This window comes from Eriocheir sinensis, chromosome 34 (assembly GCF_024679095.1).
Source record: "Eriocheir sinensis breed Jianghai 21 chromosome 34, ASM2467909v1, whole genome shotgun sequence".
Lineage (NCBI taxonomy): Eukaryota > Metazoa > Arthropoda > Malacostraca > Decapoda > Varunidae > Eriocheir > Eriocheir sinensis.
Window position 1 is genome coordinate 9,622,163 of NC_066542.1, and position 17,103 is coordinate 9,639,265.

The 17,103-nt window shown below is 39.1% G+C and overlaps 1 protein-coding gene across 9 annotated transcripts in view; it reads right to left on the reverse strand.

Annotated features, from left to right (window-relative positions):
• LOC127007035 (uncharacterized) overlaps positions 1–17,103 on the reverse strand; it is a 167,387-nt gene that overhangs the window by 36,519 nt on the left and 113,765 nt on the right. For 8 of the 9 annotated variants that reach the window (XM_050877536.1, XM_050877535.1, XM_050877537.1 and 5 more), the window contains exon 20: positions 6,417–6,617. The exons of the other annotated variant lie outside the window; for it this stretch is intronic. In XM_050877536.1, the coding sequence (XP_050733493.1) occupies positions 6,417–6,617 (201 nt within the window). The remainder of the gene's footprint in view (positions 1–6,416; positions 6,618–17,103) is intronic. 9 annotated transcript variants of the gene reach the window in all.

The following is a 17,103-nucleotide window of genomic DNA, read 5'->3' on the forward strand; positions in this document are numbered from 1 at the left end:
AGACTCATGAGTTGTTGGTTTCGAGGTGTTTGAGGTAAAAGAAAAAAAAGTACGTAGGAAGAAATGAAAAAAAAAAATGCAAATCACTGAAGAAGGACATGCTTGAAGAGAACTTTGCGAGAAGATTTATTTAGGAAAACTCTTGAGTACACGGTGATAAAAGGAACAAAAAGACGGTATAAAGAATGATACAAGGAAAATGACAACCAATAAACATACGAAAGATGAAAACAGAGAAAACTGGGTAAGCCGATATTTTTAAGCGAGGAGGAAACGGATAGGAACAGTAAAAGGAAGAAAAAAGTTGTAAGACGACAGAATAGAACAAAACAACAAGAAAAAAATAATGTCACAATGGAAGATCTTGAAATGACGAATTGATATGAAAGTGAGAAATAGTAAAATGCAGAACAACAACAGTAACAACGATGACAAGCCGAAGGAGGACAGAGAATGATCAAACACGTAGTTAGATCATCAGAAGCAAGGACAAGTGCGTGGGATGATTATATACAAACCAGATTACAGGTTATGAAGTGATGAGTGTCCGCCTGTTTTCCTTAGTTAGTCTTCAATTGCCTGTCACTTCCGTTTTCTCTCGGATTTCGAATTTCGTTTTCACATCGTCAGGAAACTCCACTGTAAACTGGTAGCTTTGAAATTCCTTATAATGAGAGAGAGAGAGAGAGAGAGAGAGAGAGAGAGAGAGAGAGAGAGAGAGAGAGAGAGAGTGGGGAAGTCAAGTATCGCTGTCTCATGAATCACTCTTCGATCAGTCCAGGGATTCATGAAACACTGGTCGAATCTCTTACTCACTCGCTCACTCATTCACTCGAAAACCGAAACTATTAAAGAGACACAAAGAAACAAAGACAATTAGAGAGGAAACTATCTCATTAACCTATTCGGAATTACAAAGTACCAGATATCAATTAAAATGCTAAAAGGAGAAACACATGGACGACACAAAATTGATTCGGACAAAATGATCAGAGAAAACGGAGACATGACAGGCCCTTGACACGGCAACTCAAGTAAACTGATGATGGTGAGCAGAGGAACAACAAAGGACAAACGCGCTGCGTACGAGTGTTCGACAAAGTTTGCATCAGGACGACACACACACACACACACACACACACAAGGAGTGGCTCGGACGTTTTGGTACGCCGGTGGTTGCAAATGCGTTGAGAAAAAGGAAAATTACGTAAAAATTCGAAAACACTTACGTATCGCAATGTAATATGAGAGAGAGAGAGAGAGAGAGAGAGAGAGAGAGAGAGAGAGAGAGAGAGAGAGAGAGAGAGAGAGAGATTACTGTTCTTCCAAAGCCTACAGAAAATCGTTGGTGGCATGTGCAAAATCTTTAAAAAAAAGGAATTCTTGCACTTACAGGGAAAGGCGAACAAATCCCGAAGAAAAAATGTTTAGTCTTCAGGTTATATGAAAATATTTTTAGGAAACAGAAAAAGGTTAAAGGTATCCTAATGACGTTTAAGAGTATGCGGTTAACTTAGGGAGGTCGCATCGAGCTTAGAACTAATGACAGATATTTTTTTTTAAAAGTAAAGGAAGCATCTCAAGGGCAAAAAAAGATGAAATAGGCAAAAAAGTCTGCTAAGCACTCCTCCTATAAAAGAAAACAGAAATGTGAGGTCAGTAGAGGTCAATGTCGGATGGAGATGGACGCACAAAGTAACAGAATGACAATCCAAACCCAAGAATCGTAGATGAGGTGGAAAGATGAAGGTATAAACTATGACGAAGCAGGATGGAGTACACAAACATCTGACAGAGAATGAGAAAAAAAGTTAGGAGAGGCCTTTGTTCGGCGGATGATTATATACAGCTGATGATGATAATGATATTTACAGGTGAGGCCGACAGGTGAGCAAGAACACGACCAAGTACACGAAGAATTCCACCGAGAAGAAAGTCGGCAGGAAAATAAGAGAAACAAGGAAAAAGGAAAACCACAAGAACAGAGTGATGAAGAACAGGAAGAAAGTGGTCAGGAAAATATGAGAAACAAGGAAAAAGGAAAACGACAAGAACAGGGTGATGAAGAACAGGAAGAAAGTGGTCAGGAAAATATGAGAAACAAGGACAAAGAACAGGAAGAAAGTGGTCAGGAAAATAAGAGAAACGAGGAAAAAAGAAAACGACAAGAACAGGGTGATGAAGAACAGGAAAAAAGTGGTCTGGAAAATGAAAGAAAAATCACGAAAGAAAGAAAACGACAAGAACAGAGTGATGAAGAACAGGAAGAAAGTGGTCAGGAAAATGAAAGAAAAATCACGGAAGAAAGAAAACGACAAGAACAGGGTGATGAAGAACAGGAAGAAAGTGGTCTGGAAAATGAAAGAAAAATCACGGAAGAAAGAAAACGACAAGAACAGGGTGATGAAGAACAGGAAGAAAGTGGTCAGGGAAATGGAAGAAAAATCACGGAAGAAAGAAAACGACAAGAATAGGATGATCAAGAACAGCTCCAGGAAGAAAGTGTTCAGGAAAATCAGAGAAAAAAAACACGCGAGAATAATACGAGAACAACAACAACAAAATGAGAAAATATGTACAGGTGTAGGGAAGAGATCAGCGCACACACACACACACACACACACACACACACACACACACACACACACTCGGGATTTTAGCTAGTACTTATATATATTTTTCTTCTATTCGTCAGCTATTTCTTTAAACCAACGCAATCACTTTCTTACTTACGGAAAAAAAAGACTGGTTAATCTATATCCCTGCACTTTAGGCATGAACCAAAAACAAAAAGAAAAAAAAACTATTGCATAAACTACCCCCTCCCCTAAAAAAAACTTCTATAGTCACCATCCACTTAAAAATCACCATAGGAGGCACCATTGAAAAAAAAAACCTACTATAGACATCCCCAAAAAGTCGCTCTATAGCAGACACCATGTATAGAAGAAAACAAAAAACGTATATTAGAAACTGTCCATCAAAATATTTCATTCTATAATAAGCGAAAAGTCACTCTATAATAGACATCATGTACACAGAAGAAACACCTGATTATAAACACTAAATCCTTCAAAAAGTCCTTCTATAGTAAACATGTACAAAAACGAAGACAAGCCTTTAATGTAGACTATTGTCCCCCCTCAAAAAAGTCACTATAATCTAATGCTCAAAAGAAAACTAGAAAAAAACTTCACTGTAGACATATCCACCAAAAGCCACTGTGATATAATGAACGAGGTCACTCTAGAATTGATGGGGTGTGTCCAAAAAAAACCCTCTTCACTATCTCCTAAAGGTATAAGGTAAAAATATGATTAACGGTGTGTGAAAAAAAACCTTCACACTTAACTCCTAAAAATACGATTGACGGTGTAAAAAAAAAAAATCCTCTTCACAGTAATTGATAAAGATATAACTGACGGTGTGTGAAAAAATCCCCTTCACACTTAACTCCTAAAAATATGATTGACGGTGTGTGGGGAAAAACAACAACAACTTCACACTTAACTCCTAAAAATATGATTGACGGTGTGGACAAAACAAAGCAAAACAAAAAACAAACAAACAAAATCCCATTCACACTTTAACTCCTAAAAATATGATTGACGGTGTGAAAAAAAATCCTCTTCACACTAACTGATAACAACAAAATAAAGTCATCGAGGGAGAGGCAATCACAGACACAGTACTTCCTCACACACACACCAAGGGGAGCACACAGCATCCTCTCTCTCTCTCTCTCTCTCTCTCATCCAGGCGTGAGGGAAGGCAGTGAAAAGGGTAACTCACCATACACCCTACACATACACGTACACCACCGTTGCCAGATTATCGTACTCAGAGCCACGTATTTACTGGTTTCTGGCCCATAACTGTTGCCAAGAAGCACCAATAATTAACCATTTAAACGATAACCATATAAAAGCAGTTATTTGGGTGATGAAAGCAGTGTTTGGGTCGGAAATCGGAATCATACGAGGCAAAGTACGACAATCTGGCAACGTTGACGAACACATACATGCATACACATCCATGTCCTTCCCTCACACACTGCTGCGCGCATACAGCAGAAGCAGCACCGACAGCAGAAGCAGCAGGAGGAGGAGGAGGAACAACACACCAACAGCTATAACAACAACAACAGCAACTGCGACAACGAAAGCAGACCAGGCAAGAGGCGAGGGAAGGAAGAGGAGGAGGAGGAAGAGGAGGAGGAAGAGGGCTGCTAAGATACAGGGCAATATGCAAGCAGGGCACAGCGGAGCCAGGAGGAGGAGGAGGAGGAGGAGGAGGAGGAGGAGGAGGAGGGCTTATACGCAGTGATGAAGGTAATAATGGAAGGGAAGGAAGGAAGGAAGGAAGAAATGAGAGAGAGAGAGAGAGAGAGAGAGAGAGAGAGAGAGAGAGAGAGAGAGAGAGAGAGAGAGAGAGAGAGAGAGAGAGAGAGAGAGAGAGAGAGAGAGAGAGAGAGAGAGAGAGAGAGAGAGAGAGAGAGAGAGAGAGAATGAGGGCAGGAAAGAAAAAAATAAGGTGGAGGAAGTAAGGAAGGGAGAGGAAGATAAAAGGATAAAGGTCTGAGTGTGTGTGTGTGTGTGTGTGTGTGTGTGTGTGTGTGTGTGTGTGTGTGTGTGTCAGAAGGAGGAAAGAGAATGGAGGGAAGGGAGATGAAAAAAACAAACAGGGGAAGGTGAGGATTAGCGAAGGAAAGAGGAAAGAAAAGGAGAAAGGGAAAATAAAGGCGAGTGAACGAAAGGAAGGAGAGAAGGAAAAAGAGAGGAACGTGAATGAAATAGACAGAGGGAAAGAAGGAATGAAGAACAAAAGGAATGATGGAAGGAAAGAGAATATGGGAAAATAAGCCAAAATTATGTAAATGGATGAAGAGAAAGACGTAAGGAAATGAAAATATTTAAAAGGTAAGAAATAAAAAACAATAAAAAACAGACAATCAAGAAAAAAACAAGAACAAGAAAAATAAGAATGAGAGAGAGAGAGAGAGAGAGAGAGAGAGAGAGAGAGAGAGAGAGAGAGAGAGAGAGAGAGAGAGAGAGAGAGAGAGAGAGAGAGAGAGAGAGAGAGAGAGAGAGAGAGAGAGAGAGAGAGAGAGAGAGAGAGAATAACTGATGAGAAAATAACTGATACAAAAAAACAAAAGCCAAAAAAAACGTAAAAAAAAAGAGGAAAAGAAAAAAGTTAGGCCCATTTTGGAAGAGGATTTTAGGCTTAGAAAAGTTGAGTTTACGCTTGTGGTCGTGTGTGGGGGGATGTTGACAACTTACATCAAAAAGTTAAGAGGATGGTGGAGAGGAAGGAGGCGAGGAAGAGGGGAGGAGGAGAGAGGGGGAAGAGATCAGAGGCCAAAACGAGAGGTGAAATAATAGGAAGGGAAGGAGGGAGGTGAGATAAAAGGGAGGAAGGAGAGATAGAGTGATTGGTGTTTAATTGGAAGGAGGGGAGGATGGAGGGAAGGAAAGAAGATAAAAAGACGGGGTAGGGAATGAAGTGGAAGGAAGGAAAGAAGGAAAAATGACGGAGGAGAAGGTAAAAGGAAGGAAGGAAAGAATTGAGATAGACGGAGGGGAGGATGAGTTAAGATTAGAGAAGAAAGAAGGGAAGGAAGAATAACGGGAGATGAGGAAAAAAAGTGAAGTAATGAAGGAAGTTATAATTAAGGAGAGAAGGAAATGAAGACTGACGGAAGGTAAGATTGAAGGGAAGTAAAATGAAGAAAGAAAGACGAAAGAAAAGAGAAAGGAAGGTGATAGAGTTATGTGGAAAAATGGATGCAACGAGTAAGTAAGATATGGAGTGAGGTAGATGAAAGAGGGATGGAGTAGCCCAAGACTTAGCATAAGGACGAGATGATACGGAAAATGATCAGAAGGGTAAAGGCGAAACGGAAACAGGTGAGACTCAAACAAACACGCGGAAAGAGGGAAAGAAAAGGAACACGACCAAAGGATAAGGAAAATAAGAATGGGTTAAGAATTAGACAGACAGGAAGAGAACAAAACGGATCAAGATTAAAAAGAATATATGGAGGATAAGAATCAGACAGAGAGAAATAGAGTGAATAAAAAGGATCAGGACGAAAGAAGAGGGATAATAAGAATGGGGTTAAGAATCAGACACAAAAAGAAAACAAAGAAAAAAATCAGGACAAAGGACAAACGATGATAAAAAAAAGTGGGTACCAGAGAAAGAACAAAAAGAAACAAGACGAAGGAATAAAAAACAAAAACAAAAAGGGGGAAAGAATTAGACTGAGAGAGCAAAACAGAATCAGCACGAAAGAAAAGAGAAAGTAAGAAATAGGCACAGAGAGAACAAAAAGAAACAAGTCAAAAAAGTATAAGAAAAACGAAGAGAAGGTTAGGTTCAGAGGAGGCGGGATAGGGGGCTGGCTGTCTTACGTTTGTGGAGTCTGAGCAAATCATCAAAGGTAAAGGCTGGAGCATCACACTGTGGGCTGGAGGCGGTGGAGGACAGACTAAGCAGCGAAGCTTTGCGAAAACTATTGAGTCTGACGAACAGGGACTTGGGGCGGGGGCGAGGGCTGAGGCCGGTGGGGCTGGGAAGAGGCGCCAGGCGGGAGGGGGCTGGCGACATTGTACCTGAAACATACGCCACCACCACCACCACGGTCACTCACATTCTCCCTCTCTCTCTCTCTCTCTCTCTCTCTCTCATTCGTCACTCCCTTCCTTGTTTTATCTTCATTATTGTTTTTGTTCTTGTAAATGCTCATCCTCTTCCTCCTCTTCATATTTTGTTTGTTTTCTTTCCTAATTGAAATGTTGTTTGTTTTGTTATTAGTTAGTAGTGGTGGTGGTGAGGGTGGTGGTGATGTGAACTTTCTTTTAACACACACACACACACACACACACACACACACACACACACACACACACACACACACACACCGCTCCGGTAGTTCAATCGTCAAAGCTCTGTGTTGCCAGGCTTCGCGGCCAGGTAGGCGGAGGTTCGAGCCTCTGACAAGGAGCGGTTACTGGCCCCTCCTTGTGGTGTGTGGAGGTCCTGGCAGTACTCATAGAACGATTAATGAGTCTTGCTCTAATCGGGAGGGTACTTGCTGGCGATGAGGAGTCCAGCTCGTGATCAGGCCGTGGTGAATTACACACACATAATCTCTCTCTCTCTCTCTCTCTCTCTCTCTCTCTCTCTCTCTCTCTCTCTCTCTCTCTCTGGTTTAATCTCAGGTGCTTATAAGGTGAGAAAATGCCACAATGCCGTTTATAGGAGAAAAGTAAAATAAAACTATTACCAGTAACTAGAAATACTAAACGTACCGCAAGAAGCTGATGTTTATAAATGAATCCATGCTCATTTTTGTCGATCTTTAGGCGGGATTAAAAATAGAAGTAAAACAATTCATATGCAGTATAGAAGAGGTACTGAAGAAATGCAGAAACTCGTTATTACCTAAAATTAAAAAAAAATGTGAATGGGCAAAAAAAAAAAGGCTCATTTCTGCATTGATACCTGTTTTTCCTCCTACTTCTCCTCCTCCTTCTGCCACTAACAAATATTTGGAGAGAGAGAGAGAGAGAGAGAGAGAGAGAGAGAGAGAGAGAGAGAGAGAGAGAGAGAGAGAGAGAGAGAGAGAGAGAGAGAGAGAGAGAGAGAGAGAGAGAGAGAGAGAGAGAGAGAGAGAGAGAGAGCGTAATCACCCATACGTGGAAAAATAAGATAACGAAAAGAAGACAGGAAAAAGAGAGACAGATGGAAGCAGATAACAGGTAAAAACACACAAATGAGCCTCAATAATCACCTTCACAATGAGCCAGGTAAACTAGTTAATTAAGTGCAGGTAAACTAATTAGGAGTAAAAGTATATAACTGATGGGCATTTTATCAGTGAGCGGAGGGAGTGCGGGAGCGAATGATCTTTTTCTGTGTGCCTATGTGTGAATAGAGAAAGATCTAACTATTTTATATCCCTCCTCCTCTCTTCCTCCTTCTAATCCTAATGCTTTGGCAGGCAAGAGAATGAAACGGGAGATGCATAACAAGTTCCCACCTTCTGTTTGTTGTGCCCAGGAGCCGCAGGTCAGGTCAGGTCAGGTCAGGTGAGTACAGGTGGGTGGGAGAGGAGGTGTGCTGGTTAGTGGAGAGCAGGATGGGGTGGCGGGGAGGGTAGGTGGGTGGGGTGAAAGGGAGGGGGAGATGGAGGCTGGGGTGGGTTGGTGGGTGGGGTGGAAGGGAGTGGATAGGGGCTCGGGTGGGTGGGCGGGTGGGAAGACTATGGTAATTTCACTCATAATATCTGTTTTGAGTATTACTCTCTCTCTCTCTCTCGTTTCCTTTTCTAACATCTATTTTCTTTTATACGTGTGTGTGTTTCGTTTGAGACTAACCTAATATTCTTTTTTCTTACTTTTTCTTTTAATCTTTTTCCCTATCCTCTCCTTTCTAAATTAATCCCTCATCTCGCTCTTCCTATCCTATCCTTTGCTTTCCTACCATCCTTCACTATCCTCAATCATCCTTCCTATCCTATCGTGGTTAAGCTTCATCTCTTTCTCTCGACGTTTTCTCTATCATAAAAAACTCACCTATCTCTTAGCTATTATATTTTTACTTCCTTTTTTTTCATTTAATTGCTAGTCATCCCTTAATCATCCCTTCTATCCTATCGTGGCTAAGCTTCATCTCTTTCTCCTTAAGTTCTTTCTATCATAAAAAAACTCAGCTATCTCTTATCTATTATTTTCTACTACATCTTTTTTTCTATTTAATTGCTAGTCATCCCTCAATCATCCCTAAAATCCTATCGTGGCTAAGATTCATCCCTTTCTCTCAACGTGTTTCCTATCACACAAATTCTCCCTTTTCTAATCTATTATTTTTTTATTTCATCATTTTTTCCATTCCATCGCTTGGCTACGTTGGAAAATGGGCCTATTCTTTACCGTTCAAATTTCTCTATCATCCAAACTCACTTATCTTGTCTATTATTTTTTTTTTAACTTTGTCCTTTTTTTCCATTCCATCGCTAGGCTACGCTGGAAAATGGTCCTAATTTTTACCGTTCAAATTTCTCTATCATCCAAACTCACTTATCTTGTCTATTATTTTTTACTGCATCCTTTTTTTCTATTCCATCGCTAGGCTACGCTGGAAAATGGTCCTAATTTTTACCGTTCAAATTTCTCTATCATACAAACTCACTTATCTTGTCTATTATTTTTTACTGCATTTCTTTTCCATTCCATCGCTTGGCTACGTTGGAAAATGGCCCTGTTCTTTACCGTTCAATTGCCGTGTTTTATTATTTACGTTTCACCTTCGTTTTATCATCGGGCTACGAAAAAAATGGCTCTATTCTTTACCGTTCAAATTTCTCTATCATACAAAATCACTTATCTTGTCTATTATTTTTTGCTTCATCCTTTTTTTTCTATTCCTTTGCTAGGCTACGTGGGAAAATGGCCCTAATCTTTACTGTTCAAATTTCTCTATCATACAAACTCACTTATCTTGTCTATTATTTTTTACTGCATTTCCTTTCCATTCCATCGCTTGGCTACGTTGGAAAATGGCCCTATTCTTTACCGCTCAAATGCCGTGCTTTATTATTTACGTTTCACCTTCGTTTTATCATCCAGCGTCTTATTCATTACATCTGTTTATAGCACGACCTTTGTGTTGATTGGTCCGTATATACTGATAGCAAAACCTTTTACAATCCAACTATTCCTTATTCCAGGTAAACTAGTTAATTAAGTGCAGGTAAACTAATTAGGAGTAAAAAGTATATAGCTGATGGGCATTTTATCAGTGAGGGGAGGACGTACGTGAGCGGGCAGTCTTTTCTACCCCTTATTCTGTACCGTGAACCTGAAGCAACACTCATTAGAACCAGACTGACCCCCTCTTTGACCTTTTGAAATAGCTGATGTAAGAAGCGAAAGTGTCTTATAAAACCAATAATAAAGCGAAAGATACGATGGTCGAGTATACAGTAAACTGGCAACACTGTACCTGTCCCTTCTACGGCTTTCCCTTTCTGCCCCTTCTCTCCATTTCCTGCACTGCCTCTTGTATTCCCTTCACTCCCCTTCCTGCCCTCGTATCCCTTCTCTTCCTCTAAATTAACTCCCTTCGCTTCAGCTCCCTTCCTTTCCCTTATCCCAGCCATATCCTCTCTCTCTCTCTCTCTCTCTCTCTCTCTCTCTCTCTCTCAGACAATATCTTCCTCCTTTACTTAATTAAAACTCTCCTCCTCCTCCTCCTCCTTCCCCTCCTCCTCCTCCTCCTCCTCCCTTCCTTCCTAATCCTCATCTAACCTTCACCCAATATCATCGAAAAATATTTAACGTTAATGAAAAAATAGAGAGAAAATAGACGGATCCAACTCTATTTTAGTGTGTCTATGCCTATTTTTTATTTTATTATTATTATCATCATCATTATTAGTAACAGAAAGACCCGCTAAGCCTGAAGGTATGCAACGGACAGGTAATTAGGCCTGCTGAACAATATGCTGCCCAAGGTCTATAGAAAGAGAGAAAAAAGGAAAAGAAAAAATATATCAAAGAACTACTTTTTCCTCTGGAGTGAGTGGCACCAAAGAAGGTTCCTGTTAATAGATTCTCTTTGTATGCGTGACACACTAGGAAGGAGGAAGGGGGAAGGAGGAAAGGAAGTGGGGAGGAGGAAAGGGAGGGGGAGGAGGAGGACAATGTAGGGGATAACTATACGTATACAATGATAGGTTTATAGCATAGTGCACTACCATAAGCCCAGCGCAATACTATAATACCACCGTTGCTTACTCTAGTACTATGACATGACCACCACCACCATCACCACCACCATCACCACCACCGCTAACTAACTCTAACTACCACTATCAACAACTACTATGATGGAAACAGCTCTAACACACACACACACACACACACACACACACACACACACACACACACACACACACACACACACACACACACGTAATAAAAGCGGACACTAGTAAATATATATAAAAAGATACACACTTATTCATATTTTTTTTCCTCTTGCATTTTATAAAGGATTTGAGGGTTTTTATCAACGTGTCTACAGAAGGATTATGACATATTAAGCTTATTATATTACGTGTTTATTATGGGGAAGAGGGGATTGAAGGGAACCAGAGGAGGGGAGGGGAGGAGGAGTGTGTGGGGGTAAGAGGATGAGGGGAAGTGTTGGGATCAAGTAAAGGGGTGTAATCCTCTTGTTTATGATGGGATTATCGCCTAAGTGGAGGATTATCGTTAGTTAATCGTCTTCACTCGTGTTCTGCAGGATTGTAACGATTATATCTATGACTCGTTGCACTGACTAAATTAAATGAACCAGATTGAGAGTTATCGATGTTCATTTCTTCTTTATTCTTCTTCTGGGGGATGGAACGCTTAAATCACTCTCCGGTCGATTAAAAAGGATTCAGTATCATTGACAGACGATTATCTGCATTTAATTTCCACTGTAATCGATGCTCATTTTTTCTTTATACTTCTTGGGGATGGAACGCTTAAATCACTCTCCGTTCTATTAAAAAGGATTCAGTATCATTGACAGACGATTAACTGCATTTAATTTCCACTATAATCGATGCTCATTTTTTCTTTATACTTCTTGGGGATGGAACGCTTAAATCACTCTCCGGTCTATTAAAAAGGATTCAGTATCATTAACAGACGATTAACTGCATTTCCACTGTAATCGATGCTCATTTTTTTCTTTATTCTTCTTCTGACGGATGGAACGCTTAAATCACTCTCCGTTCTATTAAAAAGGATTCAGTATCATTGACAGACGATTAACTGCATTTAATTTCCACTGTAATCGATGCTCATTTTTTATTTTATTCTTTTTCTTGGGGATGGAACGCTTCAATTATCCTCCGTTCTTCTACAAAGGATTCAGTATCATCGGTAAAGGATTGACTCCATTTAATTTCCATCGCACTTTTGTTACGGAGGACTGACACACTTGGACTTCGACCCATTATTCTTTTTATCAACCGTATTAATTAAAAAAAGTAGTGATTCTCTTATAAAGCTCGTAACATCCTTCGTCTTTATACCTAATACGATAATGATCAGAGGTAACATTATCACCCAATGGAATTTTTCGCGCTCTGGGTAATTAAAACAAAAAACAACACAAACTACTGAGGTTATCACTAATACTGTCCATTGATCATCACTCGAGGCCTAAGAACGTAATTGAAAAAGTACCTTACTATTTCATTCATGGTAGGCCGACTTATAATTCTGTACTGAATCCTACAAATAAGGAATGAATGAATTAAAACAAAAAACAAAGACAAACTACTGAGGTTATCACTACTGTCCCTTGATAATCACTCGAGGCCTAAAAACGTAATTGAAAAAGTACCTTACTATTTCATTCATGGTAGGCCTACTTATAATTCTGTACTGAATCCTACAAATAAGGAATGAATTAAGGACGTAAATTTCCTCGGGGGATTGACTGATAGTGTTTTAAACCTGCTGGAAACTCTCACTGGCATCTGGAAACTGTTTAGGCCGATCTGGATATTTTTAACACCTTATTCAGCAGCTCAGTGGGATCCAACACTCCATCTCGAACCTATTTATGGAGGATCAGCGGAATTGGCAAGTCACTCACACGTAAGCCTATTCAAAGGACATTAGGCCTAAACTGATGAAAGAAAGTATCACCGGCCCTTTTTTTTCCCCTTCTCTTTTAGTTTGAATATTCCAGGCACGGCGAGGGTAGGAGAATGTATGAGCAGAACAGACAAGAGCAGCCCTTTGAAGATGTAAATAGCCGCGTCTTCATATATTTACTTTGAAGACTGAATAACTATCTTCTTCATCCGTTTCCTTTGATTTATAAGACTGGAAACATACTGGTTCTTAATATATTGTTTCTTTTATCTCTTGACACGAAATGGAAATAAATCTGGAAGTGTCTAAGTGTTATTAGTTTCTGTTGATGCTCTTTTGTTTCATTTATCATTCCTTTGTTAATCCTCCCATATTTTTTTTTCTATTAAGACGAAATGAAAGTATATCTGGAAGTGTCTGAGTGTTATTCGTTTCTGTTGATGCTCTTTTGTTTTCATTTATATTTCCTCTGTTAGTCATCCAATATTTTCTTCTTTTTTCTACCAAGACGAAATGAAAATATATCTGGAAGGGTCTGGGCGTTTAGATTTTGTTGATGCTCTTTTGTTTCCATTTATCATTCCTCTATTAGTCTTCCTATATTTTATTCTTTTATCAATTAAGACGAAATAAAAAAAAATGTCTGGAAGTGTCTTGAGCGTTATTAGTTTTTGTTGATGCTCTTTTGTTTTCTTTCATCATTCCTCTGTTTTCTTCTTTCCTAATTTCACCTTCCTTTATTTTCCATTTATTTATTAGTTTTTTCCCTCTAGAGCAATTACTCATTTTTCAATCATGCTTTTCTATATAAACCACAATTTCTGTTTAGGTTTATTAATTTCTCTTGATGCTCTTTTGTTTTCTTTCATCATTCCTCTGTTTTCTTCTTTCCTAATTTCATCTTCCTTTATTTTCCATTCATTTATTAGTTTTTTCCCTCTATAGCAATTACTCATTTTTCAATCATGCTTTTCTATATAAACCACAATTTCTATTTAAGCTTATTAGTTTTTCTTGATGCTCTTTTGTTTTCATTACCATTTCTTCTATTGGTCTTCCTCTATTTTCATCTTGCATAGAATTCCACCTTCCTTGACTTTCCTTCCATTTATCTTTTTTTATTCTTTTCCTCTCTAGTAATTATTCACTTTTCAATTCATTTTTATTTAGATTTATTTTCTTCCACTTAGCACGTTCATTTTTTTTTTCTTATGATTAATATTTCCTCCTTTACAAAGAACTCTTACGATACAAAAATATATTCCTCGATTACTTCCACAAATACTCCTTTTCCACAAAATACTCCAATATAAAAAAAAGACATTAAAAACTCAAACCAGCCTCCGAGATATACATAGGAGGATCAGAACCTATATAAGCGAATCTCACTATTAATGAAAACGAAAAAATAAAAGCAATTATCGCTGCGCCGAAAGCTCTGATGGGGGAGGAAGGGAAGGATGAGGAGGATGAGGAGGAGGGATCAAGGGGAGAGGGAGAGAGAGAGAGAGAGGAGGGCGTGGGGGCAATGAGAGGAAGGGAAGGTACGGAAGGGGTGCGGATTTCAAACATCTACGCAAAATCTATTCACTAAAAGGACGCGTTATTCAGTTTATTCAGCCTTTCGAGGGAGGATATTGGAGCCTGTTATTATTAGGAAAGGTGTTGCATTAATGGTCGTGCGGAGGGAGCCTGTCCGGGGGGAGGAAGCGGTTAATACAAAGCTGTTAGGAGTAAGTTATTTGCCTTTATATTTTGACGTGTTAGCAGCTCTGAAAGGGAAGATTCGTTACTTGTCACCCTAAGAGAAGGAAAAGGAGGATAAGGACAAAGATGCAGGAATTGTATACTAGAAACATCACCCTAACATAATCTTACAGGCTAGAGCAAAGCAAGATTCACCTGGAAGATTTTACGAAAGGTCTGTTACTGTCACCCTAAGAGAAGGAAAAGGAGGATAAGGACAAAGATGCAGGAATTGTATACTAGAAACATCACCCTAACATAATCTTACAATCTAGAGGAAAGCAAGATTCACCTGAAAGATTTTACGAAAGGTCTGTTACTGTCACCCTAAGAGAAGGAAAAGGAGGATAAGGACAAAGATGGAGGGAATGTATACTAGAAACGTCACCCTAACATAATCTTACAATCTAGAGGAAAGCAAGATTCACCTGGAAGATTTTACGAAAGGTTTGTTACTGTCACCCTAAGAGAAGGAAAAGGAGGATAAGGACAAAGATGCAGGAATTGTATACTAGAAACATCACCCTAACATAATCTTACAGGCTAAAGGAAAGCAAGATTCACCTGGAAGATTTTACGAAAGGTCTGTTACTGTCACCCTAAGAGAAGGAAAAGGAGGATAAGGACAAAGACTGAAGGAATGTATACTAGAAACATCACCCTAACATAATCTTACAATCTAGAGGAAAGCAAGATTCACCTGAAAGATTTTACGAGAGGTCTGTTACTGTCACCCTAAGAGAAGGAAAAGGAGAATAAGGACAAAGAATGAAGGAATGTATACTAGAAACATCACCCTAACATAATCTTACAGTCTAGAGCAAAACAAGATTCACCTGGAAGATTTTACGAAAGGTCTGTTACTGTCACCCTAAGAGAAGGAAAAGGAGGATAAGGACAAAGATGCAGGAATTGTATACTAGAAACATCACCCTAACATAATCTTACAGGCTAGAGCAAAGCAAGATTCACCTGAAAGATTTTACGAGAGGTCTGTTACTGTCACCCTAAGAGCAAGAAAAGGAGGATAAGGAGAAAGATTGAAGGATTGTAAGCTAGAAACATCACCCACACTAACATAATCTTACAGGCTAGAGCAAAGAAATATTCACCTGGAAGATTTTATGAAAGGTTTGATATTGTAAAACTAAGAACAGGAGTATGTAGTAGGATAAGGACGAAGAATGCAGAAAAGTCAACTAGATACACAACACTAACTAATATAATCTTACAGTCTAGAGCAATGCAAGATTTACTGGTAAGATTTAACTATTGAGAGAAGTAACGAAAGGCAAATCATATAACCTTACAGTCTACAGCAATGCAAAAATTCACCTGAAAGATTTTACTACGAAAGAAAAGTTAATTTGAAACACAACCCTAACTAATATAACCTTACAGTCTACAGCATTGCAAGATTTAAGTGGAAGATTTTAGTATGGAAGAAGAGTTAACTGGAAACACAACTCTCACTAATATGACTTTGCAATCTAGAGTAATACAAAATTGACCTGGAGGATTTTACTATTGAAGATAAGTAACCAACCGCAAAAGGTCATGGATATTTGGGTGAAAACTTTAAACTAACCTAAAAAAACTTGTAGATTTAAAAAAAAAGAATATATATGAAACTTGTGATTATATACTTATTGCCTCTACTTTTCAAATGAAGCTCTATGCTACAAGAAAAAGAAGAATGCACATTTGGAATTAAAATATCCGTGTGTAAACATTAATTTCGTCTTTCTTATTGATTAAACAAACTTAGTCTACAATAAAATCATTTCTGTTACTTATCAAATATTGCTGACTTATGTACAATGACCCTCACCCTCCTCTCTCTCTCTCTCTCTCTCCTACACACCCTCCTTCATGCCCTTCCTCATTTATGTCACTTTTCGCTTCCTTCCTTCGTTCTTTCACCTTTTCAAACCATACATAAATAATCTCTCTCTCTCTCTCTCTCTCTCTCTCTTCAAGCCCTTCCTCATTTATGTCATTACTCGCTTCCTTCCTTCTTTCTTTCATTTTTTCAAACCTTACTTTAATATACTCTCTCTCTCCCGGACTGACACTTTAATTACACAAGACTGACACACACACACACACTAACACATAAGTCGATATATTTTCTCTCCCTCCTCTCGAACGCCTTCCAACACTGGATTAGGAAAGTTAGGCCTAAGAATGATGCATGGGAGGGAATTTGTCAGCTTGGATATGATGAGAGAGAGAGAGAGAGAAAGAGAGAGAGAGGGGGGGAAGGGGAAAACAAGGGGAAATTGTAACGTCCATAGAATAATAACTTTGTGGCTCAGGGATCTAATTTCCATATGTAGTTTCTCCGGCATGTGTACGTGTATGTGTGTGTGTATGTGTATGTGTGTGTGTGTGTGTGTGTGTGTGTGTGTGTGTGTGTGTGCGCGCTCGTCAGTTCTGGGGCAAGACCGCGAAGTTTTCAGACGCTTACAGAGGGTAACTATTTTTTTTTTCGGCAAATATCACAATTTTTTTTCTAACATACACTTTTAACGCATTTATTATCAACATTAAATTACCGATGTCATTATTCACGTGGAGGTTATCCCCCAAAATTAAAACACACACCCACCCACACAAACACACACACACACACCAAAAAAGAAAAAGTTACTCGGAAATTTCGTTGTCAGCGTAACAGGCACAT